The sequence below is a fragment of the Pteropus medius genome, unplaced genomic scaffold, assembly GCF_902729225.1.
Source record: "Pteropus medius unplaced genomic scaffold, Ma_sr-lr_union100, whole genome shotgun sequence".
NCBI classification, from domain to species: domain Eukaryota; kingdom Metazoa; phylum Chordata; class Mammalia; order Chiroptera; family Pteropodidae; genus Pteropus; species Pteropus medius.
This window is the reverse complement of record NW_024344378.1, coordinates 23,378,619-23,405,201: the sequence shown is the minus strand read 5'-3', so window position 1 is coordinate 23,405,201 and position 26,583 is coordinate 23,378,619. Positions and strand designations below refer to the sequence as shown.

Below are 26,583 nucleotides of genomic sequence, written 5' to 3'. Positions count from 1 at the left end.
AAATGTCCACAAGGTATGAAGTGGGCACAGGGTAAGATGGCTGATGTGGACCAAGACAATCAGCTCTCTGGACCTATCGGTTTGCAATCTTAACAAGTCCAACATCTTTACTCTATAGATGAGCAACCGAGACCCAGATAGGAGAGGATTTATCCATGATAACACAGTTCCGGTGAGGCCAGGAACAGATCTAGGACTCTCCTCCCTACACTCTGGAAATCCACACTCAGAAGGGGCAGGTGGGAGGTGTTTTAGGTGCGAAGCCCCGAGGCAAGTCCTATGTGGAGGGCTTCAGGCTAGAGGAGTCATGGAGTCGGAGTTTGACTGAGAGAGGATGAGAGACTGCCCCTAAAGGTTTGGCTTAATATGTAACCAGGAAATGCAGTGTTCCCCCAAGCTGAGAAGCATGTCCTTTCCTTGAGACTTCAGTGCACTGATAAACTGCTTGTTATCCTCCTAGAAGGCTGTTCCAGAAGCACGGACAGACTGCAATGTGACCTTTTCCCCAGGTCTCCCTTGACATCGCCCTCTTCTGGCCACTCTTAACATCAGCATAGCCCAGGGAGAGGCTGAGGGGTTGGGAGGATCAAGGATGGCTATGGAGGATGTGTGGAGCCCGCCAAACCACACTCCCAAGATCCTCTACTTTCCAGTCCTACCCGCCCATCTCATCCTGTCTCTGAAGTCGCTCAACTTGCATGCCCCAGTTAACCAGCATTTTCCCAAAAATTACTGGAGAAAAATGAGGCCCCAACAGGCAAACCTCAGGGTTATTCCTCAAGGCTGAAATCAGGAGCTGAGAGCTCTCACGGACAGACGTATGGCCCTTTCACCTGGATTTGCAGCACCCGGAAGTCCTCAATACATTCCTGAAAAAACTGATCACTTCCCCATCCAGACCACAGCTGCCCACACTGCTTTCTACAGCCCTCAGCTCACATCCAGTGGAGTCAAGGATCTGACAGGTGTCAGTGATGGTTGATCCACCCTCTTTAGGCCCATCCCATTTTTTGCAGCCTCAGTGTCCCAGCAAGGCCATCATTCCTACAGTACTCTACAGATCCTTCTCCCTGTCATGATCTAGGTCCTGTGATGAATTGAGATACCTCAGTCAGGGCTCACACTGCCTGCTGATAAGCTCTCAAATTACCCAGGAACCAAGTCTGTCCACCTTACCAGCTCCACGAGAAGCCCCACAAGGTACAACAATAGGTGGGTATTCTGAAGGAATCTTTCCACACCCTAAGACTAGACCCCTCAAGCCTGGTTTGATCTTCAACATTCAAAAGATTCTCAGGTCTCACAATCCCCTAGGTCCAGCTCTGACCTGCCCAATGCCCATCCTAGACCACAGCTGCTGCAGTGGCAACATAAAGTTAGTGCTATCATCATTATTCCATCTGCAGAGAATTTTCTCATAAATCTGAGTCCCCTTATAATTACTGTGTCCAATTTAGAGATGAAGAAACTGAGGATACTAGAGGTCTCCAGGGAGTGAAGTAATTGGGCCTCTGGCCCACGACACTCCCACAGACCTGGCTAACCACTTGGGAGAAGCACCCTGCCCTTCTGCGGATGGAGGCAGCCTCTTTCCTTCTGTTTGCTCACCTGGGCAGGCCGTTCAGTGAAAAGGCCAGTCCACGCCTAGAGGTAAACACCACTGGGAGTAGGGGGACAGGTGCCTGGCCACCTGCCAGAAGCAGCTCGGCGGGCCTCAGACACCATTCTCTCCCAGTAGCGCGAGTACCCCTCTGTCTCAGCTGGGAACCGCCCCATACCCATAGGCTTTCTTTGGAACATGCGTGTGGACCCTTTTGGGGCTGGCGCCTCCACTCTTCTGGCTTGGAAGCCGCTCCTCTCAGGACACACGAGCCTCTTGGTGGCTCGTGGGAAGCAAGAGCTGTAGCGCCCCGGCCGCAGTTTGCGCCAAAAAGACCCGCGCATCCCAGGACGCCGCTTCCTGGCCGGATTACGGCACCTGCCAGCTTCCATCTTCGCCAGCCCAGGGCGACCCCCAGGCCGGGACCACACTGACGGGCCACAGGGAAGTTTGCTTCAACTCGAGTCGTGCACATTCTCCCTGGGCGCTCCTTTCCTTTTGCCTGCTAGAAGCTTTTTAGTTTTTTAAAATTTTCTTCCGAAGAGCAGCCAGCCACAAGATGTTGGGAAACTTTGCGCGAAACTTAAAAATGCCGTGAAACCAGAGCCAGCGACTCCAACGGAGCCTGGGAACGCTGCGCCCAGCCCTGGTCCTCCGCTCTAGCCTAACGCGTCCGGCGGTGGCCTGTGCTGACCACCTGGCTGTCAGGCGGCCGAGGCACTCACCCCAGCCCTGAGCGCCCTCTCAGCTTCGAGCACCCGCCCTGATTCGCTTCGGGAACGCTCCGGCGGCCGCCACCTCGTGCGTGCCGCATACCAGGGGCCAGGACGTCCCAGCCCGAGTGGCATTTCAGCAGTTCCTCTGGGCATTGTTTTCCCGGGAAGCCTGGGGGACCGCAGGGGAGGGGAGGGGAGACCCGCCCCACAGACGACAGCAAGGGCTTGCCCACCACCTCATTTGCATTTCAAAGGAAAACTTCTACCGGACTTCCCCGGAGGCAGCGACGGCGGCACCTACCGGCTTTGCACGGGTCGTGGTAATGCTCCAATTGCTGCTCCGCGCCCTCCTCGGCTTCCAGCGCCGAGTAGTCCGAGACGGCGTCGGAGCGCTCCCCGCGCCCCTCGGCGTCGCGGGGCAGCGGCAGCAGCAGCAGCGGCAGCGGCAGCAGCAGCAGTGGCCCAAGGGCCCCGAGCGCAGTCCCTCGGGGCATGGTTGCGAGGGGTCGGCAGAGACTTGAGGGAGTTGCGTGCACGGAAAGCTGGGCTGCAGCGAGGGACGGTGCACTGGGTTGAATCAACGGCGACCCAGGCGCGGAGATTACGCGCGGCTGCCCCGCATGGCTCCGCACGGAGCGAACAGAGCCTGGAGCCCCGGCCCGCGTCGGGGCACCCAGGAAGCCGCCGCTCCGAGCTACTTGCCGGGCGGCCAAGGCTGCGGCGGCTGCGACTGTGGCGGTGGTTAGAGCAGTGGCCGCTCCGCCCCTCTCCACCCGGGATGCACCACACAGCCCTCGCCAGGGGCCCGGGGCAGCCAATCACTCGGGCGCCCGAGGCGAAGCCCCTCCTCCTCCCGGCACCTCCGCAACTTCGGAGGAAGGGGAGCGAGGTGAAGATGCTGAAGGCAAGGACCCGGGGCTCGCGGCGCTACCACCGAGCCTAGGGCGCCCTTCTGTGGGCGTCACCTCAGCATCCGGCCCCGGAGAACGTTGCTCCTGAAGATCAAGGCTGGACTTCCCGCCTTGTTTTATTCTCATAACTCACTTTACAACTCCCCGATATACACGTGGGCGCAGGCAGGCAGCAGTGGTGAGAGCTGGAGCGCAGGACCAGGAACCCCATGTGAGCTGAGCGGTACGCTTCGCTACCAACAATGTGCTTCGGACAGTCGTTTCTCTGCGAGGATGAAGTGAATCTACTCTCTCGTTGCTTTCAGCGCAGAAAAAAATAGAGGATTACAATTCTCAGCTTTCTCAACATCCCTTCGTGCAGCCATGAAGGGTGCTTGTTGCAGCACCCACCTAACCTAGTGGCTTAGAGAAGAATGATTTAAAGTGACGGATTTCCCCTCTAAGTGACCCTATCCTTTAGTAAGTCTAAGATGTTTCATACAGGCAAAAAGATTGACAAATGAACAGCTGTACGTGCTATTTGTGTTAAATGCAGACATGTTTTATTAAATAAGCCATTCACCATTAACTTGATGGACTAAAAATGACCAATTTCTGTGGGGGTTTTTTGCAATTAAAAATATATGCCCAAATAATTTAGGCAATACAGAGATATTTAAAACCCATTCCTATTTTGTCCTTTAAATGTAAAAATGGTCAGAATTGAGACCTTTTGATTTATAGATATAAAAGGTATTATTACTACCATGAGGCTTTTCAAAGACCTTTTATACAAGCAAAATTGCCCTCCCTAATCAAGGAGTAAAATACACCAAAGTGTACAGATTTTAAGCATCATGCCCAGTAGAACCTTTTTTCATTTAAATTGCAAGTAGAAAAATGGACCAAACTTCCCTTTTGGGTTTCCACATGGTTTCACAGCCTCTGATGACAAAATAGTCAATAGGGAGCCCAGAGTTGGGCTTTTACACAGGACTCTGAATTTCCTGCTTTATGATCATCTGTCTTCTCATCTAATAACGATGATAATAAGTCCATCAAACTAGTAAAGGTTTAACAGTTAACCACTGTAAGGGTGCTAACTGGATAGTATGCGCTGGCCCTTAGGAAGAAATGCAAGTTGACCCTGCTTCATGCTATTTTCATCACACAAGCACATACAAGATGGAGCCAGATTGAGCAAGATCTGGTTAGGAAATGACAGGCAGAAGGAATTTGGGGTGACTATATGCCACCAAATGGCAGGGAAGGCCAAGTGGCCATTAAACAGGCAATAGTCGTGGGAAGGGGTAGAAGGGCATTTCTGCCAGAATGCTTTAAGGAGTCAAACCCAACGCCATAGATCTCTGCATCCAACCCAGTGAAGGTCACCACCTGCCAGTACACAAGTCCACAGTCAACACCTAAAAGGCCTAACTTCTATGACACTTCTAGGTCTCCAGATGGCACTAGGCAAACAGCCAACTGGCTTCTTCATTAGCAGTGAATTCCTCCAAAAAATAGACATTACAGGCAACTTGTGCAAGCACTGAGGTTGAGCTTTTATTGCTTCTAATCCCCACCTGGTAAGTAGCTGCCAGGTCTTCTCACCAACACTGTGTCCAAATATTTTAAAGACAGTGCTGCTCCTGGATAATCAAGCTACAGCTTTATATCAGAATCCCTGTTTAGATGCTACTTTTGCTATCAATCAACAAATATCAACAAAATATTTGGATCACAGAATAGAAAGGTTAGGTAGGACAAACTGAAAAGGGATGATTAATATTTTTTCTCATTTCTAAGGTTCCTGATTTCACTCACCACTTTTACATATTAAACTCTGACTAGGGTTCAAATAATTGTTTACATATACATTTTTTTTCAGTCCTATGAAAAATTTGAGGTAGATTTAAAAGGCCTTGTAATCTAAAGATGCTCAACCTCATTCCATTATTAAATTCACATTATTTATGGGCTTCCTCCTGCATAGCTCCCTCCATCAATCATCACATCTTCCTTTCATGATTCCAGCCTTGACTCTTGCCACCTCCATCTCTCCACTCTTGTTGCATTAAACACCCTGCAGTCACCTTGCGGCTTCACACCTCCATGTCTTTGTGGGGGACTTGATAACCATACAGCCTGCATCCTCATGCCAACATCTATTATAGCAGCTACCACACTTATGACATGTACTTACATCTGTCCTACCCTAGTGGCCTGTAGCTTGCAGCAGATGGTTTGACAAACTCCAAACTTGAAACCAATTTCCATGTATCACTCTCTAGACCCTCCCTTCCCTTTGAGGTTAAGTCCCATAATCTTAGATTGAACCACTACGAATAACCGTAACATTGGCCAATTAAAATGACTTACATCGACTTCTCCCTACAACCATCTCCTGCATTTCTAAAACTTGAAATTCCTATCACCTTATGTAAAACTTGGAAAATAATTTTAAATACATGTGCAGACTACATTACCATTGACTCGACATTTCCCAATGCCAGTTTATTCTTCTTTTCTAATGTTAAAACCATAGAATTACAGTTTAATAAAAGTTCTCACTTTTAAATCTAGAAGCTGGCTGTAGGATGGATTTCCTTATACCCCTAGTTCCAACCAGACAAAAACTGTTCATTAAAGAGATCAAAAGCACTCCAAATTTATACTAACTTAAACTATTTGGCTAACAGGAATGATCAACTATAGACATTGACTGAGGCAGCTAGTTAAATCAGGAGAAAAGAGAACCAAGGAGGTTGACAAGGATTTAACTAGTTAAAACTGGAGGTGTAAAACAAGAAGTATGAACACACCAAGAGAAACTAACCACTGATTCTGATGCAGCACAATAAAAATAATCCCTTCTGTCAGTACAGAACACTCATTTTCAATGTGATCTCTACATATATTATCTACTCCACAGGCTGGAGAGGTGACATCCCCATTTTACAATTACAGCAGTCAAGACAACAGAACCCTAATCATGTAAAATAAGAGACCTTTGGCTGCTCTAGTTTCTTAGATATAAAACATAGCTATCTACCCTACTGGCTTCACAGGATGGTTATAAGTGTACATGTCTGAAACTCCTTTGAAAAAGTAATAAGTACTAGACAAATGCAATCTATTATCAATCAGAAGAATGACAGGTATGGGGTAGCGGGGTTTTAGTGTAGGAGTCAGTGCTTGTATATACAAAAAAACTCAAAAGAATGATAATAAAAGAGAAAAATAACCTTTTAAAAAACAACTCTTATTCATTGTACCATTCTCTCAACTTTCTGTACATTTAATTTTTTTTTTTCAAAATATAAAGTTGGGGGGATTCAAATCTTAAATTTTAAATCCTTTGTTTCAGGGGTCAGCAAACTATGGACCACTGGCTGTTTTTGTTGTTGTTACATTGGAACACAGCCATGCTCATTAGTTTATGTCCTATCTACTCAGTGCTATAATAGTCGAGTAGTTGCAACACAGACCATATGGTTCTCAAAGCCTCAGATATTTCCTATTTGGCCCTTTACAGAAAAAGTTTGCTGACCCCTGCTTTATTTAACTGTGGAAAGCTATTAGCAATCCCTTCACATGCATGCCAATAATAATGGGTTGTCTCTTATGCTTGGTCCACCTGTTTCAAAAAGGAAAGAAATAAAGCATCCAAGGGAAGTACATTTAACTTTTTATTACTTTTTAAAAATCCAACTTCAGTTAGAATAACAAGACTAGATTAGAACCTCAGATGTATTTGATACATTATATACTGGATTTCTATTAACTAAAAAGCTAGTTGGAATATGGCCGATACAAACCAAGGTGTGTACAAAATGGAAGTAATCACAGAGCAGTAACTGTTTCCTTCCAATTCTGCCACCAATTGTCTCTGCCCTGTGAGAATTTACATAGTCGAGTTTGACACAGTTGAAAGCCCATGTTGGACTGCTTTTCCAAGTATACTCTGTTGCCTTTCAAACAGAATTCCATATTATTTCTTCCTTGCCTTAAGCTCTTATAACATTTAAAACTTTCAAATGACCTAAACTTAAGAATTGGAGAAACACAGAATGCTGCTTTATCAGTCAATTATTAGCAAGCCTAGTTCACCAAATAGTTCAACATAGGCAGCTTTCACAATAGTTCTTTATTTCCATTTCCTAATACAGTGAAATAAGTACCTAATTTTTACTTTTGTCTTTGCATACTTTTGCCTACGGTTCCAATGTCAAGTCAGATGGCTTTTAGAAAGGGCACATATCTTGCTCACAGGCAAGACTTAGAGTTATTCCTCATACTGAATTTAAACCTCACAAAATTTCAGCAGCTGTATGTTAACTTTCTGATCTATCCTACCTCTAAATCTAGTCTATTTCTGCATACGCTTCCAAAGAATCTTTATAAATTGTCATTTCTCTTATCTCTTTAACATCTTGATTGCTAAAATATAGCTTGATAACTATGGAATTTTTATGACAATATAAAACATTAATGAGTTCCTGTGTTTTCATACATCACTACTCCTATTTGTGTTCCAATAAATCAATAGAATGAAGCACTAAAACACGCTGAAATCTAAACTTAAACCCAGATGGAACTACAGTGTACAGATTACAAACAGGCTTTTCTTTCCTAGACTTCATATACAGAAGCCCTTCGGCATGTAGCTTTTCCTGAACAAATTACATTAATATGCTTTTACTTTTTTACATTTGTAAAAATTCAGGAAAATTTTAAATAACATTTGCAAGACATTTGGCATATGGTGGTTAGTAAACATTTAAGAAACAAAAAAGCTTTATCAAAATCAATAAAATTTGTGGATAAACCCTACATAAAGTGGTTTTTGGAAGAACTTGAATTTGCAGCAACCACCTTTAAAAGAAGTCCATCCACTATCAATGGAAAATGCCCAACCACACCATTCACTAGATGACTATACTATTCACCATATCATTCACCATTGAGATAACACCACAAAATAATGAATTCTAAGAGTATGAGGCTTGATTTATGGGCAAACCCAGTACAATCTAGGAGCCTAACATAATTTACTAAAGAATGCTTTACCATCCCTCCAGCCATTACATTTCCACCTTATTCTACTCCTGTACTAGGATATACATATTTAACAATACCAATGACTAACATAGCTAAATTTCAGGAGAAGCATGCTTATAGATACGAGGGAAGTTTATCCTTAGTTTTTGATAATGTTCAAAGCATCAGTTGGGAAGTTGAGCAAATAATGCTAACAAATGAAAGCCAGATACAGCATTAATGGAATGGAAAAACCCCACCCTTGAAGTAACTTAAATAATATTTTATTTTACTATTCTACAACTGAGAGTTAGGGAGCTAAACCATTTGTGAACTACATCATCTTCAAGACACCATACCCAGCCCCTCTATGAAGCCATAAATCAATCTATATTTTCTAAAGGACTTTTCAAGGTGATTTATATTCATTTTAATGGAGCTCTGAATGTTATTTGGAAATTAGAAAACTATTTTTCACTGAAGATTCCAAATTCAAATAGAGCTCAACTTAGTAGAAAGAACTGGTGTACCTGAAAGCAGTTAAACCCTCATTCTTTAAAAACCCTACATCTTACCTGCAAGATTCATAAGAAACAAATTTCATTTTATTATGACAAAAGCTTGCTCTCCAATTTACACTCCATCAGACAGACTGTATACTGTTATAAGTACTTTACATGTAGTTAGAAAGTTACATAATATAAGCCATTAAATATTGACTTCTAGTTTCTTTTCTTATAAGATCTTAAAGGCAGGTAAAAAGGAAGAGAAAATGGAAGAACCAGTGTATTATATTTAATATAACATTCTGACTTGAAGAAGAAGATTTACCTACAGCTTCTGATCAACTTTGTTTGCTAATGTCAGCCACACTTATGTGGTAAGAAAACAAACTTTTCACTCTTTATAGTCCCTACATACCACATGATAGGATGCAGAGTCTATTATTTTATAGAAACATTTTATAATGAAAACATCTTATGAGACTATTAATGGCATGAGTTTCACAATAAGGTTTAAATACAGCTGTTTTGAATCTTTCTAAAAATACCAATATACAGTATTGTTTTAGATGGTCATTTGCATAGCAAACTATTAAACTAGAAACTCAATGGTTCTAGGAAAACTTCTCATTATGGATAGTTCCAGAAAGATGTATTCAAAATTAAAATGACTTCTCTTAGAAACTGTAACCTTTATTTGCTAATCCAATTGTAAGCTAACCCCTTTTACCCCCATCCCCACTTCACAGGGTACACCAACCTGAACAGATTTTGTGCCACAATTTCATTCAAAGGACTTGTCATTCACTTTATGACTGTACTGGATAATGTAGATGTAAGCAAGTTTGGGATTTTAAAGTGTGGGTCCCTGTATTAGAAAAGCATAGTTTACAGTATATTTAAAAATTGCATTCAGTAATATTGTCTTTTGAAACAATATCTTCAAATTGCAAACACATCTATTTTCACAAAACAATTTGGTCAGGAAATTTTATTTTAACATTCTAAAGCAGTAATGCTTTAGATGTTATTATTTAAGTGCCCCAGACAGGATTAACAAAATTAAATGTTTCTAAATTACAAATTTAGCTCCTGTAGGAGTCTCAGAAAAGTAACAGAAGAAAACAATCCCCCCTCCCAAAAGAAAGACACACACATTTTGAAGAAACCCCAATGTTTCATGCAGTGGTAGGCAAGATGTAAAAAGCCATCCAAAATTCACACATTTCTACACCAATCATCATCAGAAAAAAGTACTCTGAAGTCAATCTGTACATCCAAATGCATTTGGGAATCTACACCTACGTTACATTATTTAATGTTATATACATTTATTACCCACCCCCTTGTTTTTAATAATTTCTTATGTAAAACCTTCATTCAAACCCAAAAAAGATGTAAGACTAACTTGGGGGTGGAGAGGAGAAAAGATAATCACTTTAGACATTCAGTTAAAATGAAGTTTATCTAAATCTCAAAATGTTTAATAAAAACAAATATCTTCTCCATTTAACACTTTGCTTTCTAACTGTACAGTAAATTGCATTGTAGAGAGTACACCTCTATCATCAGACTGTATCTTCTTTGGATGGAATTAAGATGTAACAGGAGAGTTTAAAGATAAATAAATGGGAAGTTGGTCCAACTAAGATGACAGCAGATATATTACATGCAGGATTTAATATTTTTACTTCTCTTAAAAAAAAAAAAAAAAAAAGGATGCAGTTGAATTGAAAAAAAAAAAAAAAGGTCAAAAAAGAACCCAGATTCAATATATAAAAATGTCCCACAATAGGCTGATGATAGCAGTAAAAATAAGAGAAAAAAGTAATCTTTCTGGAACATCATTTTTCAATAACGTAGAAACACTAAGTGCCAGGAAGATTTCTATTCATGTAATTTTAGCATCCAAGTTTTCCTCTATTTATTTTATTGGAACAAATGCTTTCAATAAACTTTGTCCTCTTCACTGAAGAGAGCTGGTCTATTTCATCTTTAATGAGCTAGTTTTTGGGAAGATTAGCCATGTACTGTAGTAATGCCTACTGCATAAAATCCAAGCATTTGCTGTGAACAGTTGGAGAAAGCAGTCACTAAGAACCTAGGATCAATGGAAATAGATGTTACTTTAAGCCATCCATTAAAGACAGACCCACAAGTACCCAGTGTTAAAGCCCAAATCTCTTCTTGCACTTTTTTTGTTGTGCAAGTTCCACCCCTACGAAAGAGAAATTGATCCAAAGTTCCAGGTTTTCTTGGGTCTTTAGTCAATTTTCACATTAGTATAGATTTTTCGGACAAAGGCACTTGTTCCCATGTAACCAATTGCTCCTGTAAAGATAAAATAAGATATTTTGAAACAAATACAGAGCAGTATCTATCATTTATAAACACTAAATGCTGTCGGCTCTGGAAAGTTATTCCTTTTTCAGGATAATATCTTTGTTAGTATTCTCTCTGAATTTATTAAAATTATATCATTTGTTTTGCAAATCACCTTATACTATCATACACCAAGTCTGACCTGATGTAATACATTTAGAATTATCAATTATTATATATATATATAATCAGTAATGATATGAATTAAAATACATCTCTTATAAAGCAAGAATAATTTGATGACAAAAATCTGTTAAATGAAAAAATGTCTTTTTTTCTAACTTGAGCATATATCCTAAGTCATTAAACCAACATTAACATGTTCTCCGAACTATATGAAACCATATGGATAAGTAAGAAAGAAGTGACTAGGAATTCTCTCAGGAAAGGACTAAGGACCATGGCCCAATGACACTGAAAGTCTAGAGAAAAGGCATTTTCTGAGGGGTTCTTTTTTATGTCTAAATTGCAGAAGCTGTGTGGGGGATAGAACAGAAGACATATTTGAGGAAATGGACAAGAGAGACAAGTAAGCAGCTTAGAAGTTTTGAAATGTTGTTTTTGAATTATTAGCCTCAAATGGGGCTCAAAACACCGGAAAGCCGAGCTATTTGTCTGTTTTATTAAATTAAGTATCTACCTCCTATGTTGGAGTGCTTGGCACATGATAAGGTACTCAATCAATATTTGTTGAATGGATAACTGAAACGCATAGTTCTTTATTATAAATACTAAGGCATCTTTATCTTTAGTACAAAACGGACGGCCATTCAAGTCATAGAGAAGATTCTCCATTGGATTTAGGAATTTACCATTTAGTCCAACGTTATCGTAAGTTTAAAAGTAAATCTTCCATGAGTTAACACCCATACACTAACTGGTCACCTTTGAACTTTTATTCACTCAAATAGTGTGTGCAAGAAATGAAATGTCTATTCTGCCTTTCCTATATATGAACTGTACTTCAAGGTAACCAAATGGTTGAGGAATGGAAGTTTCTCCTTATAGAAGTATCCCAGCTAATACATATAAAAGGTACGACAAAATTAGAATATTATAACCACTAATGGGTTACTTAAGCTGGGTGATGGTTTTCAATGGGTGCTAAGCTCACAAAGAGAGACAACCAGATATTAAGTGCTCCTGATAAAAGTTTACAAACTATCAGGGAAATATTCTTGGATAAGTATTATTGAGTATGATCAAGGCTACTGATCTAACTACCAACTTTACAGGAAATACGGGGGGAAGCACATGGAGAAACATTAAATGACACCCGAGGGATATAGTCAGTACAATCCAGAGTGTGGAAAACTCTACAGGAATTCAAACAAACACCCAAGTTTCTTAAATTGCAAGGGAAGAGAGAACATCATAGATTTAGAAAGCCTTAAGAGACATTTTAACGAAGCAATACATGAACTTTAACTAGATCCTGATAAGAACAAACTGTATTAAAAGAGAATGGGGACAGGTCAGGTAAATTTGAATATTAATGGAATATTTAAGCATATTAAGGAATTATATTTATATATGCATATATGAAGTATATATTTTAAAATATTTTAGTTACATAAAATATAGATCTTTAGATATTATATCAATATAGTTATATAATAATTACAATGTATATTATGGAAATATTATAAAACATACATTTTTATAGAGAAAGAAATATTTATAGTTGACATGAGGTTCGAGATTCACGTCAGAATAAAAGGTGGGTAAGATAGGCATATAAATAAGAGAAGATTGGCCATGAGATGAAAATTATTGATGTTAGGTGTGTTAGGTACATGGGGACTCACTGTATGTATGTTATTGTTCTTCTTTTTGTATAATTTGAAAATTTCCCACAATTAAATATTAAAAATTTTGAAAACCCGCCAAACCAACAAAGCAAACCTATTTCCAATTTCTTTCACAATGAAGACATTTATTTTATAATACAAATTAATTATATTACACTTTAAAATACTGATAATTCACTTCAAAATAGTTATCACATAAGCCCTTACTAGGTAAGAAAAAATTCTTCACATTTTGTAAAACTGAATCTGAATTCTTAAAACATAAAAATATCTATAAAATGTTAACTAGAATCAAAAAATTAACTGGCATAGTAGAATACTAGTCCGATAACCATATCCAATTTTCCAGATTTATGAAACATCATTCCCCTTTGAGCAGAGATATGCTTAAAATCAAAACAGTATCAACCTAGAGAATCATTTTTCTTAATCTTATGAGTACTTCAAGAACAACCTTATAAAAATATGACTTTATAAAAAGAGAACAAAATATGCCCCCCAGAAAAGTAAATATGTGGGAATAGAAATACACTTTTAAACTTAATTTCCTTAAAACTAAAACTATGCTCAAAATATAAAGACTATACCAATCTATTCCCCACCTTAACACAGTCATTTCTTTTTTCTACATTTAAAAAAAATCAACAAATATTTTTCTTCCAATCACTGATACATAACCTGATAGATATGTATAATTTTGTATTATAGTAACATTTTACTTTGTTACCGTCTGAACTCTTCCCCCTCTGCCCAAAAAACAGATTAGCACTGAAGGTATATAAACCTGTTCAAGAATAAATACTGGGACACTGCCAAAATGCAGAGAAATGTCAATGTGCCAAGACTTTCAGGGAGCAAAATAAAATTTCAACAGGAAAAGCACTGAAAATTTTAGCGAAATCCATTCCATTTTATTTATAAATATCAAGATATTACCCCCCTAGATATTCCTAAGATCACATATAAAGTTAAGGAAAAAAAATTTAACCTTCTGCATATTTCTGTGATTCTATACCTCACTGAATGGTGGTGACAATCAAGAAAGATATCAAGAGTAGAGTTCAGTGAGCAATATTCTGAAGGAAGGATGGCCAATAATACTAAAGAAATCTTGTGAATGCCTAGAGATACACAGGGATGTTCCCACATGACACAAATCTAGTTTTAACCTTCAGTTCCTATTCATCTGTCCCTTAAAGTTGGTCAACTAATTATTACAGAGAAAGGTTATCACAATAGCTATAAATAAAACATGTGGCTATAATATAGAGAACTGTCTTTCCTTATAGCTTGTGAAATGAGTTTTACTACTTTACAGTAGACGTCATTTGTGTGTGCACACATGATCACACACACAGTATAGATGAACAAAACAAGTTCTTTTCTTTAATTGACATATAATATTATGCTGGTTTCAAGTGTGCAACATAATGGATATATATAACATATAAATGAATAAATATATGTAAGTGAATAATTAAATAAATATATACATCAATGATTATCACGATAAGTCTAGTTAACATCCACCACCAGAGCCATAAATTTATTTTTCTTATGAGAACTTTTAAAATCTAATCTCTTAACAACTTTCAAATACATAATACAGTATTATTAACTATAGTCACCATGCTGCACATTACATCCCCAAAACTTATTCATCTTATAACTGGAAGTTTGTATTTCTGACCACCTTCACCCATTGCACCCAAAGTCCTTCCTCTTACTTCTGACAACCATCAATTTGTAGAAGAGATTCTACTGATGGAGGAAAAAAGCAATCCTTGTACCCCAAAGGGGTCCCCAAATGTCATACTAGGACCTAGCTTTTAATGAGATTATCGTATCTCCCTTATTCCACTGCCTACTCTATAGCTAAAGGTGGAACTATCAGAAAAAAAAAAGTCAACCAAACTCTTGAGGTTATTTTGGTGTTCCTAATCAAACAACAGAATGTAATTTCTTAATTTCTTATTACTGTATTTTCCTGATTCTGAAACACTCAAAAATTTACTCATGATATTCCAAGAATTTCAGAACTTACCACACATTATCCCCAAGGCTGTGCTAAATACTGCCATATATCCAAAGTAAAATGATGTTTGAAATAAGCCATACATCCTGAAATAGAACAAAATGACCATATGTAGTATATCCATTTTTATTTTCAAAGTAAGACCTTAAATTCTAGTATTTAAATGACAAATTTAGTTTCCTAAATACAAAATGAGAAAATGTCTCCACTTACTTTGTTTTGAAAAAATAGTAGTAAAAGGAATACATGTAAACATATATTGCAGTTGATGCAGCAGAGAGAAAACTTGTCCATTGCCTGGGGGGGAAAAAAGATAAATTTTGAATGAGTGGCACTGATATATGGATTTTAAAAAGCAAAGAATTTTATTTAAAAAATCCTTTAAAATTCTATATATTTAAAAACAAATGCATGTACATGGCATTTAAATATATCGACAAGGAGAGAGCCTACGAACTAGAAGGAAAGATCCTGAATTTTGTCAGATTCCCTATTACGAGTGACTTTAAATAAACCATTTCCTTTTTCAGACCTGTATATCCTTATGTTGAAAATGAAGCAATTCTTCCTCATAAAGCTCTTTCCGCATTAAGCACTTTGTAAAAATATTTCTAACAGAGTGATCCCTCATCAATACAAAAAAAAAATTGACTGATACTATTCTTCATCATTCTTATCACTGAAAATCTTCATCTTTATTGTCGTTTTTATAACTGAAAAAATACCTAAATTAAGTAGCAACGTTTTTATATAGATCTTTTACTCTACTTGACACTTCAAATGGAATCTTATTTTTAAATATTATGGTCTCCAGAGGTTCTTCCCATACTTACCACCTATAATCCTCTGCATTTAGTAGAAAGTATGTGCACACAATGGTCACACAGACGGTCACAATGCACAGGATGACCAGCACCAGCATCATGAAGCCATAGACATAATAGATCTTATATGCCCAGAAAGATGTGAAGATGAAATACCTAAATAAAATGCAATGAAGACATAGTTTTCTAGTCTTTATCTTTAAGCTCACCCTGTTCTTGCCAAGTCTCACTCACATCTTAGTACTCACTTAAATGTCAATATTTTTCTTTTGAGTAACTTCCTCTTACCTTTTTTCATCTATTAAACTCTCTAAAATTCTCTCAAAAAAATATTTTCTTAGATAATCTTTCAAAAACAGACTCTTTAGTAGGGCATTTATGTCTAAGCAACCTGATGAATTAGAAGGCTAAAGGAGTAAAATATGGAAAACAACAAATGAAAATAGTTAAAACTTCATATTTGTAAAAAAAAAGTCAATTCCCTCATTCCTTCATTTTTTTCTAGATACGACACTATTCCATCAATGTTACAGTTTATAAAATATCCTATTAAATTAAAAAATAGTTTTGATAGAGGTCCTCATTCAACTTGAAAGGGTGTTCTAACCTTTTTTCTTTTTCCTGATCTCTTCCTGTTCTCTTATTCGTCATTCATTCTTTCAAGATACTAACAGGGCCCCTACCACACACATCGGGGAAGCAGTAAGAATAGACCTGTGAAGATGACAAAGACTCTACCCTCATGGAGATTACTGTTTAGCAGAGAACACTGGTAAACGGGCAATCATGATGCCCTGGGACATGTGCTCTACCAATGCACCTGAGAGGCACCTTACTGGTTTGGCTGTGGGGGGGTGGGGTGTGACTGAGAAGAATTAGATAAGGCATATGTGGGCTCTGGGGTGGGGTAAACTAGAAGAATGTTCCAGGCACAGAAATAGGAAAGGCCAAGGCTCATAATAAAGGAATTCACTGTATTTTGAAAAACTCAAAGGTCGGTATGTCTAGAACTTCAAATGAAAGGGTGAGAGCTAAGGGATGAGGTTGAAGAAGTGAACAGGGCCAGAATCTATATTACAAAGGCCCTTAATAGCCATGTTATGGAGTTTGGATCTTACCTCAAAACAAGAAGTCTTTAGCAAAGAAGTGACATATTCAGACTGATACCTTAAATGGATCACTGTGGCTACCAAAGGGAGAATAGGCATGAGGGAAGTCAAAACAGGAGAAGTTAAAGATATAGCAGAAAAGCTATCTAATGGAACAAAGTACTTGAGAAAGCAGAAAGAGATGTGACCTAGAAGATACTCAAGATAGGAGTAGAAGGGAAAAAATACTTGGAAGTCAAATCAGGGTGAAGACACAAAGCAGTATCAGACTAGAAGTACAGAAGAAGTTCCTGAACTGGCTTTATTAAACCAGGAGCTAGAGTGACACACAGTCGATCCCTCTCCAAGGTACTGACTAATGCACATAGCTTATTACTGGTAGGGTAACCACCAGGAGTTGGCCCAAATCTATGGCAGTTGTACTCATTAGTGTAGCAAGACGATTTAATTAAATGTCACATAAACCAATAAACATAAAAGCAAAAAGGAGGTGTGATTTCTGAAACTTACTTTGAATTCTTTAGAAAAATTCGGTAAGGTGAGTTGCTAAAAAATTATAATATTAGGTGTGGATGAGATGACTATAAAAGACTGGGGGACAAATGTACAAATCTAGAATTCTGCACTTAGAATGCTTCAGCAGGTCTTTATGTTCTTTTTCTACTTTAAAAAGGCTGGAAAACACAGATGATGTATTACGAATGGCAAAGGAAAAATGGCAGAAACATCAACTGGATACAAATCAAAGACCTTGGCTTTATATTTAAAAAAAAAAAATCAATAAAGGATGTACATTTAGTTGTTATAAATTAAAATAAAATTTATGTATTCTCTTTTTCTATAATTTCCTTACATGAGGCAACTTTTTCAATTAACTCAATTATCAGGTTCGATCATGTCTGTTAAGGAGGTGTCCACTGCACAGGAGAGAATCAGCAGTAGGGTAGCTAAAAGGAAATATGTAAGAGAATTTTGAGCAGTTACAATGACTGGCATTTTATGGGCCGGGGCCAGAGGTATGACTGCAGTTCTTGAGAAAGTCCCACACAAAGAACTGCCTTGCCTAAAATGCCAGAGCATTCCCATCAACGAACACTAGAAAAAAGGCTGAGAGAAGAAAGGCTTACATTTTGCAGGGGTAACCAAGGATGCAGATATGAAGCATGGTAATTGGGCACAAGGTGGCATATCTCCCATCCCTAAACACATGCACATTTCCTAGCATTTCCTAGGAGACTAGGAATGACTATGCATCCAGAACAGTTTACCTAGTTCCTTGGACCCTCAAAAATATTTTAAAAATACAATAAAAACCAGTAATTCCTAACATCATGCACGTGATCAAAGGTTGGCCTAGTATGCATGCTTTAATTTCTAAGATTTCCTGTTAGGTAAGAGAGGTCTAGAACATAATACAAAAAAGCATAAACTTCACCTGAATATTTGAGAACAGAGCAAAAACTACTATTAGATAGGTACACAGATCCCTTTCTGAAAGCCATAAAACTAAGACTAATTCTGTTACTTTCCCACCATATCCTAAATTCTAAATTCTCTAAGTACAATTAAATCCTTTAACACATAAAGGTATTGCCAAAACTTACATTTCAATAAAGATTGAGCCAAAAGGTAAAATTCCTCCCAAGCAAACAATAACTGCAGGCTCCATGAACCTGAAAAATATTAAAATTAACGGTAAACTTCTAGCATGATTTTGTTACATTATGTAAATCTTGATAATAGAAAGCAGATGCTTGACACTTTAAAACAATCTGAAGGATAGAAACAAATCGGTTAAAAGAAAAATTAAAATCCAAAGAAGCACAACACACAGGTGGGACTTAAAATTAGTCCTAGAATATGGTCAAAATTCTTTCTAGCATTAAAGGCCAAGATAAGAATTTAAGGAACACAAATTCTTGTCAATGGCAAATCTCAAAGAAGACTCTTAAGTGTTTCCTCCTTTCTACAACTCTTAATAACTTCTAAGAACTTAACAGGCATTTACATACAGAAAGCCATAGGGAAAGAAAATAAATCTTAAGACCCTTATCTTAAGGGAAATAATGTTTCCCAAACTATGGCCTTCCCATTTCTTTGCTCAATCTTTCATTAGTTCAGTAATTCCTTTTCTTATGAATTATACATTAAGGTATTATGAGTTCTGAGTTATAATGGAGCAAAAAAATTAAAAAACAATAAAATTAAAACTTCATTCATTCGCTCAACAAACATTTACTACTTGCAATTGGTAATTCTCTACCTGGAATACCTTCTTTTGTCTCTTACTTCTCCTGTAAGCATCAGTTCAAGTGTTCTCCTGGTAAAGTTTTTCTGTTAAGTCTCTCAGAAGAGGTGGATCCTACCCAGTTTTCCACTGCCCTTTGAACCTAACTCAACCACAGCACTCACCACACTATTCTGTAACTGTCTAATTACATACATATCACACTTCACTGGATTATAAACCCTGGAAGGCAGAAGCTATTCATCTAGGTATTCCCAGTGCCCAGCACAGTGCCTAGCACCTAAAAGGTACTGAATCAATCTCTTTTGAATGAACTAAAAAACCAAAAAGAAAATCAAGATTTTAGATCGGGGGGGGGGGGGGGGGGGGGGGACTTAAATAGCATTCTTTCCTCATTTTACAGAAGTTCAGACCCAAAGAGGTTAAAAACGATCTGTCCAACATGACACAGTCAGTGAGAGCTAGATCTAAAATTCAGATTTTGGTTCCCATGTGACTGTATAAATAAAATGAAGATACACATAAGCTATCCTACACCTAACTGTAACCCATGGTTGGCAAGGTCATCTGTTGTTCTTTCTTCTTCTTCTCTAGCCCTAGCCATGTAGAGGAACTTTTATAATTTCTGACTATATGCTTTTCTTTTAAACTTATCATCCCTAGCAATGTGTGAACATCAGAATATCAATGGGCCTTAACAATCAAATTTGAAAAAGATAACTGAGTTCAAAAAATAGACTAGGAATTTCTTATTAGACCAGTCTAAACACGGACAATCTCTCAGACTAGAACAAATCACTCTTCTTTAAAATATACAGGCTATTTTATTTTCAACCTCCATTTCTATAAATTTCTACCTACCTCCAAGCCTACAAAAGACTGTTTGCATTAAGTACCTGAACATAAGTTATATTTATAACGTGATAAAATATCTACAAACAGGCTTTTCAGTATACATCTCTTATTATGAATACATAGTCTACTGTACAGCTTATTCTTATGATGATATGTAGTAAGTGTACAGTAAGACTTATTTTTGTCTGCTAGTAAGAATTAGAAAAACAAAGAATGCAGAATAGCATAAGTCAATTTAATAAATATTAAATATATTATTAAATATTCAATTTACTAATTTTACAAGGCAAAATATATAGAGTTTGCATTTTGTTCAAATTTAAATTACAAGAATCAGAAACATAAACATCAGAAACATAAACGTCATCTCATTTTATAACCAAAATTTAAAAAAATAAAAATCATCTCAAATTTAAAATCCATCAAGAATCATTATTTCAAAGCTGACTGATCAAATAAACTGTAAACTATGTTTACAATATTGCAACAGAAGAATCTCTTCATCTGTTAAACAGAAATATTTGTCATCCTTTGTCAGGATTAATCTTGAATTATAGGAAGTCCTCAAGAACACACTTGTGCATAAAATATGAACAAATTTATGAGTTCTAGACTATGCCGGAAGTGAAGATAATGTAAATCAGTAAATTACAACTGGTCTCAATCCTAATTCATCTCTCAATTGGTATGATATATTTGGCTATATATGTGTGTCACTGTTGTTTAGAATAAAATATCTGGAAAGAAAAATAAAATTATAAATGAAGGGTTGGCAAATATTTTCTGTAAAGGTTCAATAGTAAATATTTCAGGTTTTACGAGTGATATAGTCTCTGATATAACTACTCAACTCTGATGCTGCATTGTAAAAGGAGTCATAGACAATATGCAAACAAACAGGCAGAGCTATGTTCTAACAAAACTTTATTTTTACAAAAACAACAGCAGAAACTGACCTATAGGCTGCATTATAAAACTGTTGCTGCTCTAGTTCTCACCCACCTCTACACACTAGGATACTTATCAAAGCATTCGACTTATCTGTCAGTGACACCAATACTCAGAAAGTGAAATTAGGATATATATTTATTATTATTTCTAACTATATAGGTTGAAAGAAAAAGGACAAATTCTTAAGTTCAAACTTAAGGTAGTCATTCTTATAAATACATGCCAATTCTAAAAGTTAAATATAAATAAAGAGCCTTAAGAACTATATATTGTGAAAAACAATCACATAAGATTTAGCATTCTCTTTACCATTTTTTCTCCGGTATGGGACGAGGCACAGCATTGACACGACAAGGAAAGTTGGGTTGACCTGACAGATTTCGGCCAAGTATTGTACCAACAAGATTTAGAGGAAGAATAACAAAAAAACAGATGCAACAAACGGCCACCTGCAAATTAAATTAAAATGTATATGATTACTCAGAACAATAACATTAATAAAAATAAATAAAAGAGACATTTAAAAATTTAAACACAATTTGATCATAAAAGAAAATGTTTAAGTTCTATATGGATTAAGTGTGCAAGATATACACTAATGAAAATAGAAAAAGAATGTGCTTTACAATATTAGAATTGAACTAAATACAAGATGAAGTGTTTCCTATCTACTTTATTCCTCATTTTTCCTATTCTTCCATACTGTCTTTGCTACAGTCCTTTTTTCTTTTCTTTCACTTTCAGCTGCCATGCTTTTAACATATCCTTTATATTTCCTCATTATAACCAACTTATTTACTTGGCTATACTTTATTGAGTTCCTAAAATGCACAAGGAGCTTTACATATGTTATTTCACAATTTTACAGATGAAGAAAATGAGACTTATGGAGGCTAAGTAATTTCCCATGATCACACAGCTAAGCAGGTAGCCAAACTAAAATTTCAATTCAGATCTGCCTGTCTCAAAGACCATGCTTATTTTTATTCCACACTGCCTTAAGATCCTAACAATAGAAGCATAGCTCTATTTATTATATATATGTCATTACTAAAATAATATGAATATTTTTGTCTATTAGTAATTAATTCAAAGTCTAAAGTTATAGAAAGACCACGTCAAGATTCTAGAATCAATGTTGTCGGTTAGGAAAATATTTATCTATTTTTCTTTACATAAATCTGAGTACACAAGGACACACACTCAAGCTCTTTTCCAGTCAGCATCTGGTTAGGATCACTTCCCTCTGACTTCTATAAAATGAAGTAGGACTGAACCATCTCTAAGATCTCTTTCAGTTATACATTTTGGGGTTCTAACACACAGTAAGTAAATGTAAGAGAAAAGCTAAATGAAAATTGTGAAGAAACTGAGAGAAATGAAAACGTGTTGGTAGAAATCCACAATTACATGAGAATGAAAGAATTCATTTTGAAGCAACATTAGTGAAAACTCTACATCTTCTTTATATCCATGTTTGCATGTGTTTAAACAAGCCAAAGGGGTATCATCATCTTCCTTTCAGATAAAATTGGTATAAAGAAGAACTGGAGAGAAGCTGAATGGAACATTCATATGTGGAATGACATGGTCTAGTCGACTGGCTTTCAAACTGTACTCCAGAACCCTCAGGCCCTGCTGAAGACCTTCAGGAATTCCATAAGCATTTGATTTGAATACCCTTTTGAAAATAGTTTCTTTTTGAAAATATGGAGATACCATAGCCAGGTTACTCATTTTCATGCAAACCTCAGAATAAAGTTTCTCCTGCTATTTTGTGAATATATTTGGATTGCTTGTAAATGTGTCATTGATTAGAAAGGTTTCTAATGCTACACTGGTCTTTTGTTCTCCATCCCCTCTTCCCAACCCAATTGAAGCCTACACATATTAGCTAACTAAAAGCTGTACAAGCAAACGCACTACAGCACAAGTGTGTCACAGCAATTAAATGGTAGGTGAAATGAGGGCATATCTTGTTTTATGAGCTCATTCAAAGCATAAGAACAGTCAATAAAGGAACCTATAAACAGTTCATCAAGCCATTATCAACTGTTTAGCATTTATTTTTTTCCTCTTTTCTTGTCTGACTTTTTTATACATGATAAAAAATGTGAGCAGTTTGTTAGAAACTGTTAGTGATTAAAATGTGAAACCAATTTCATACTCCTTTATGTTCAAGTTCTGGATGAGTTTACTTGAAGAATACTCTGAGACTGCATGGCAAGCTGTTTTAAATAAAAAGGTCACATGGAACTAAATCATCTGTGAAGTCAGGAATTTTCTTAATACTGATATTCAACCAAATAAATTGGTTACTGAAGAAGATAGTATTGAAATGTTACTCACACCCTTTGTATTATAGCTATATTCACAGCATTTTATTGCTCTCATAAATTTAGAATATTAAAATATTGAACTTGCAAAATTTATACTAATAGAATCATGCTTATACTTGTTCTCTATATTCTGCTTCCACATTAAGGTTTCATTTTAAAATTAAATTTAGCAGCTGAGAATTAAAAAACTGTAAGTCTAAAACACTGGTGAAAATCCTGGAACTCAAACCAAAACAGGGCCCTCCCCTATCCTCCTAGTCACTGCTCTGGACCAATGGAGAGTGAAAAGAGGCAGTGGGAAGAAGAAAGACTTACTCCAGGTGAGGGCCTCCTATATCTATAGTAAGAACCAATTAGAAACAAGTACAGCCTATCAATACTTAACACCCAACAGAGGTACCAACTGGTTAACTCTTCTTAATTTCAGTTACAAACCAAGAATGTGGCTATTTACTTATTCGATCTTTGCTTCCTGACTGGCTTTTTGGGAAATCTGTAGTGTGAATAAGGTGGGAAGGTGGAATACAACCTAAATGAGCTATTTTAGAATGCTGAAGGATATAAATTTTATTTAGGGCGATAGACAGTAATTGCTTATAGGTAAGGTGATTCTCAGGAAATATATCGTCTTGTCAGCCATTATGCTTACACATTTCTTTGACACCTGCTCATCGTAGACAATTTTATTATTCTTTTCTAGCTCATAGATTATATGACTTTATTATCTATATAAAAATGATTTAGCTTCTATTTAAGCATTTTGACAACAGCACATAATAACCACAGCATTGCCAACTCAAACATAAATACGTGTAAGAAGCCTATCTACTTTGTCAGATATTTTCAATATGAATAATAAATAACTCTCATTCTGTTTCTTGGGCCACTTCATTACTATAATAAAAGAAACACTGGATTTGAAGTTAAAATTTATTCTATGTTTTTATTTCTTTGGATAACTACCCAGAAGTAGAATTGCTGGATCATATGGTACTTCTATTTTTAATTTCTTGAGAAACCTCAACACTGTTTTCCATAGTGACTGAAGCTAGCTTTATCCTGATCCCAAAAACAGGAAAAAAAGATATTATAAAAAAACTATAGACCACTGTCTCTCATAAATATAGGTGCAAAAACAACAACGAATTTAAGTAGATGAAATCCAGCAATACATAAAATGGCTAATATATCATAACAAACTGACGTTTATCAAAGGAATTAGGTTAAGATTCAAAAATCGATCAATGCAATTCACCACATTATCAGACTAAAATAATAGATCATCTCAAATGATGCAGAACAATCCCTTGCAAGATCTAACCTTGATTCACAATAATAATAATAAAAAAAAACTCTCAGCAAACTATAATTAGAAAGAAACTTCATCAATTTGATGAAGGGCATACATGAAAACACTACAGCTAACATTTTACTTAAGGACACAAGGCTGAATGCTTTCCCCCAAGACTGGGAATAAGTCAAGGATGTATGCTCTCATCGATTCTACTCAGCACTGTATGGAGGTTCCAGTCAGTGCAGTAAGGCAGAAAAAATAAAAGGCATACAGATTAGAAAGGCAGAAGTAAAAGTGTTTTTAAGTCAGATGACGTGATAATTTACGTAAAAAAGGTTTTTAGGAAAATACAAAAAAGAAATTAGAATAAGTGAGTTTAGCAAAGGTGCAGGATGAAAAACCAATATACAAAAATCTATTGTTTTTCTGTACACTAGCAACAATCAAAACTTGAAATTTAAAAAATACCACTTGTGAAAAGCATAAAAATATGAAATACTTAGAAGTCAACAAAAGAAGTATAAAAACTAAGCAGTAAAAACTATAAAACACTACAGAGAAGTTGTGTTCATTAATCAAAAACCTCGATATTATTAAAATGTCAATTCTTCCCAAAGTGATTTATAGATCTAATGAAATCCTGATCAAAATCCCAGCAGGCTTTTTGTAGAAACTGACAAGCTGATTAATTGTTTCCAAGACTTACAATCATAAAGCTACAGTAATCAAAACAGTGTGGTATTGGCATAAAAACAAGACAAAACAAACAGAACAGAAAATGCAGAAACAGATTCACACATATGTGGTCAATGATCAACAAAAATGCAAAAGTATTTCAGTAGGGAAAAGATAATCTTTTCAATAAATGGTATACGTAACAAATGGTGTGTAACAATAGCGACAAGCAAAACAAAACAAAACCCCCTGACCCTTAACTCATACAATATACAAAATTAACCGAAAATGGACCACGGACCTATATTTAACAGCTAAAACTATAAAATTTCTAGAAGAAAACATACAAGGAAAGCTTACTCATTTTTGGTTTGGCAAAAGATTTCTTAAATAAGAGAGAAAAGTACAAACTATAAAAAAAAATCGATAAATCAGACCTCAAAATTAAAAACTTGTTCTTCAAAAGACGGTCTTAAGAGAATGAAAAGCCAAGAACACAAAATGGGAGAATATACTTGAAAAATATGTACATGACAAAGAACCTGCATCTACAGTATATGAAAACTCTTACCACTCAACATGACAACCTATTAAAATATTGGCAAAAGATCTGAACATTCATTAAAGAATATATATGGATGGTAAATAAGCATACAAAAAAAAATTATCAATGGGATTAGTCATTAAGGAAAAGCAAATTAAACTCACAATGAGATACCACTACATATCCACTAGAATGGCTAAAATTAAAAAGACTGACTATTAGCAAGTGCTAGAGATGATGTGGAGTAACTGGAACTCTTAGAAAGTGCTAGCAGGAATGTAAAATGGCAAATCCACTTTAGAGAAATGAAACATGTCCACACAAAGACCTGTACATGAATAGTCATAGCAGGTTGATTTATAAGAGCCAAAAACTAGAAACAACCCATATGTGCATTACTGGGTAAATGGATAAACAAATTGTGGTATATCCATGCAATAGAACACTACTGAGTGATACAAAAGAACGAACTATTAATATATGCAACAGCAATAAATCTTAAAATAATTTTCTGAGTGAAAGAAAGAATATACTGTGTATGATTCTACTTATATGAAATTCTAGGTAATGCAAACTAATCTATGATGACAGAGCAGATTGGTAGTTATGAGAATGAAGGAGGAAAGAAAGGAAGAGAGAAGGCATGAATTCATTGTAAAAGTACAGGACAAAACTTCTAGACTTGATAAATACCTTCGATTGTGGTGATGATTTCCCAAATATATACATATATCAAAACTCATCAAACCGTACAATTTAAATATTTA

General features: G+C 36.6%; 2 protein-coding genes across 2 annotated transcripts in view; both read right to left on the bottom strand.

The window, feature by feature from the left end:
* Positions 1–6,726, bottom strand: part of TLL2 (tolloid like 2) — a 122,118-nt gene extending 115,392 nt beyond the window's left edge. Inside the window, exon 1 of the mRNA XM_039871643.1 lies at positions 2,618–6,726. Within this exon, the coding sequence (XP_039727577.1) occupies positions 2,618–2,810 (193 nt within the window). The 5' untranslated portion in view covers positions 2,811–6,726. The remainder of the gene's footprint in view (positions 1–2,617) is intronic.
* Positions 6,727–9,421: 2,695 nt separating this feature from the next.
* The window catches only part of TM9SF3 (transmembrane 9 superfamily member 3), a 57,440-nt gene continuing 40,278 nt past the window's right edge, over positions 9,422–26,583 (bottom strand). The window contains exons 10-15 of the mRNA XM_039871644.1: positions 21,274–21,413; positions 18,515–18,583; positions 15,811–15,957; positions 15,191–15,274; positions 14,987–15,063; positions 9,422–11,080 (exon numbers count right to left, since the gene is read on the bottom strand). Coding sequence (XP_039727578.1) covers positions 11,013–11,080; positions 14,987–15,063; positions 15,191–15,274; positions 15,811–15,957; positions 18,515–18,583; positions 21,274–21,413 — 585 coding nt within the window. The 3' untranslated portion in view covers positions 9,422–11,012. The remainder of the gene's footprint in view (positions 11,081–14,986; positions 15,064–15,190; positions 15,275–15,810; positions 15,958–18,514; positions 18,584–21,273; positions 21,414–26,583) is intronic.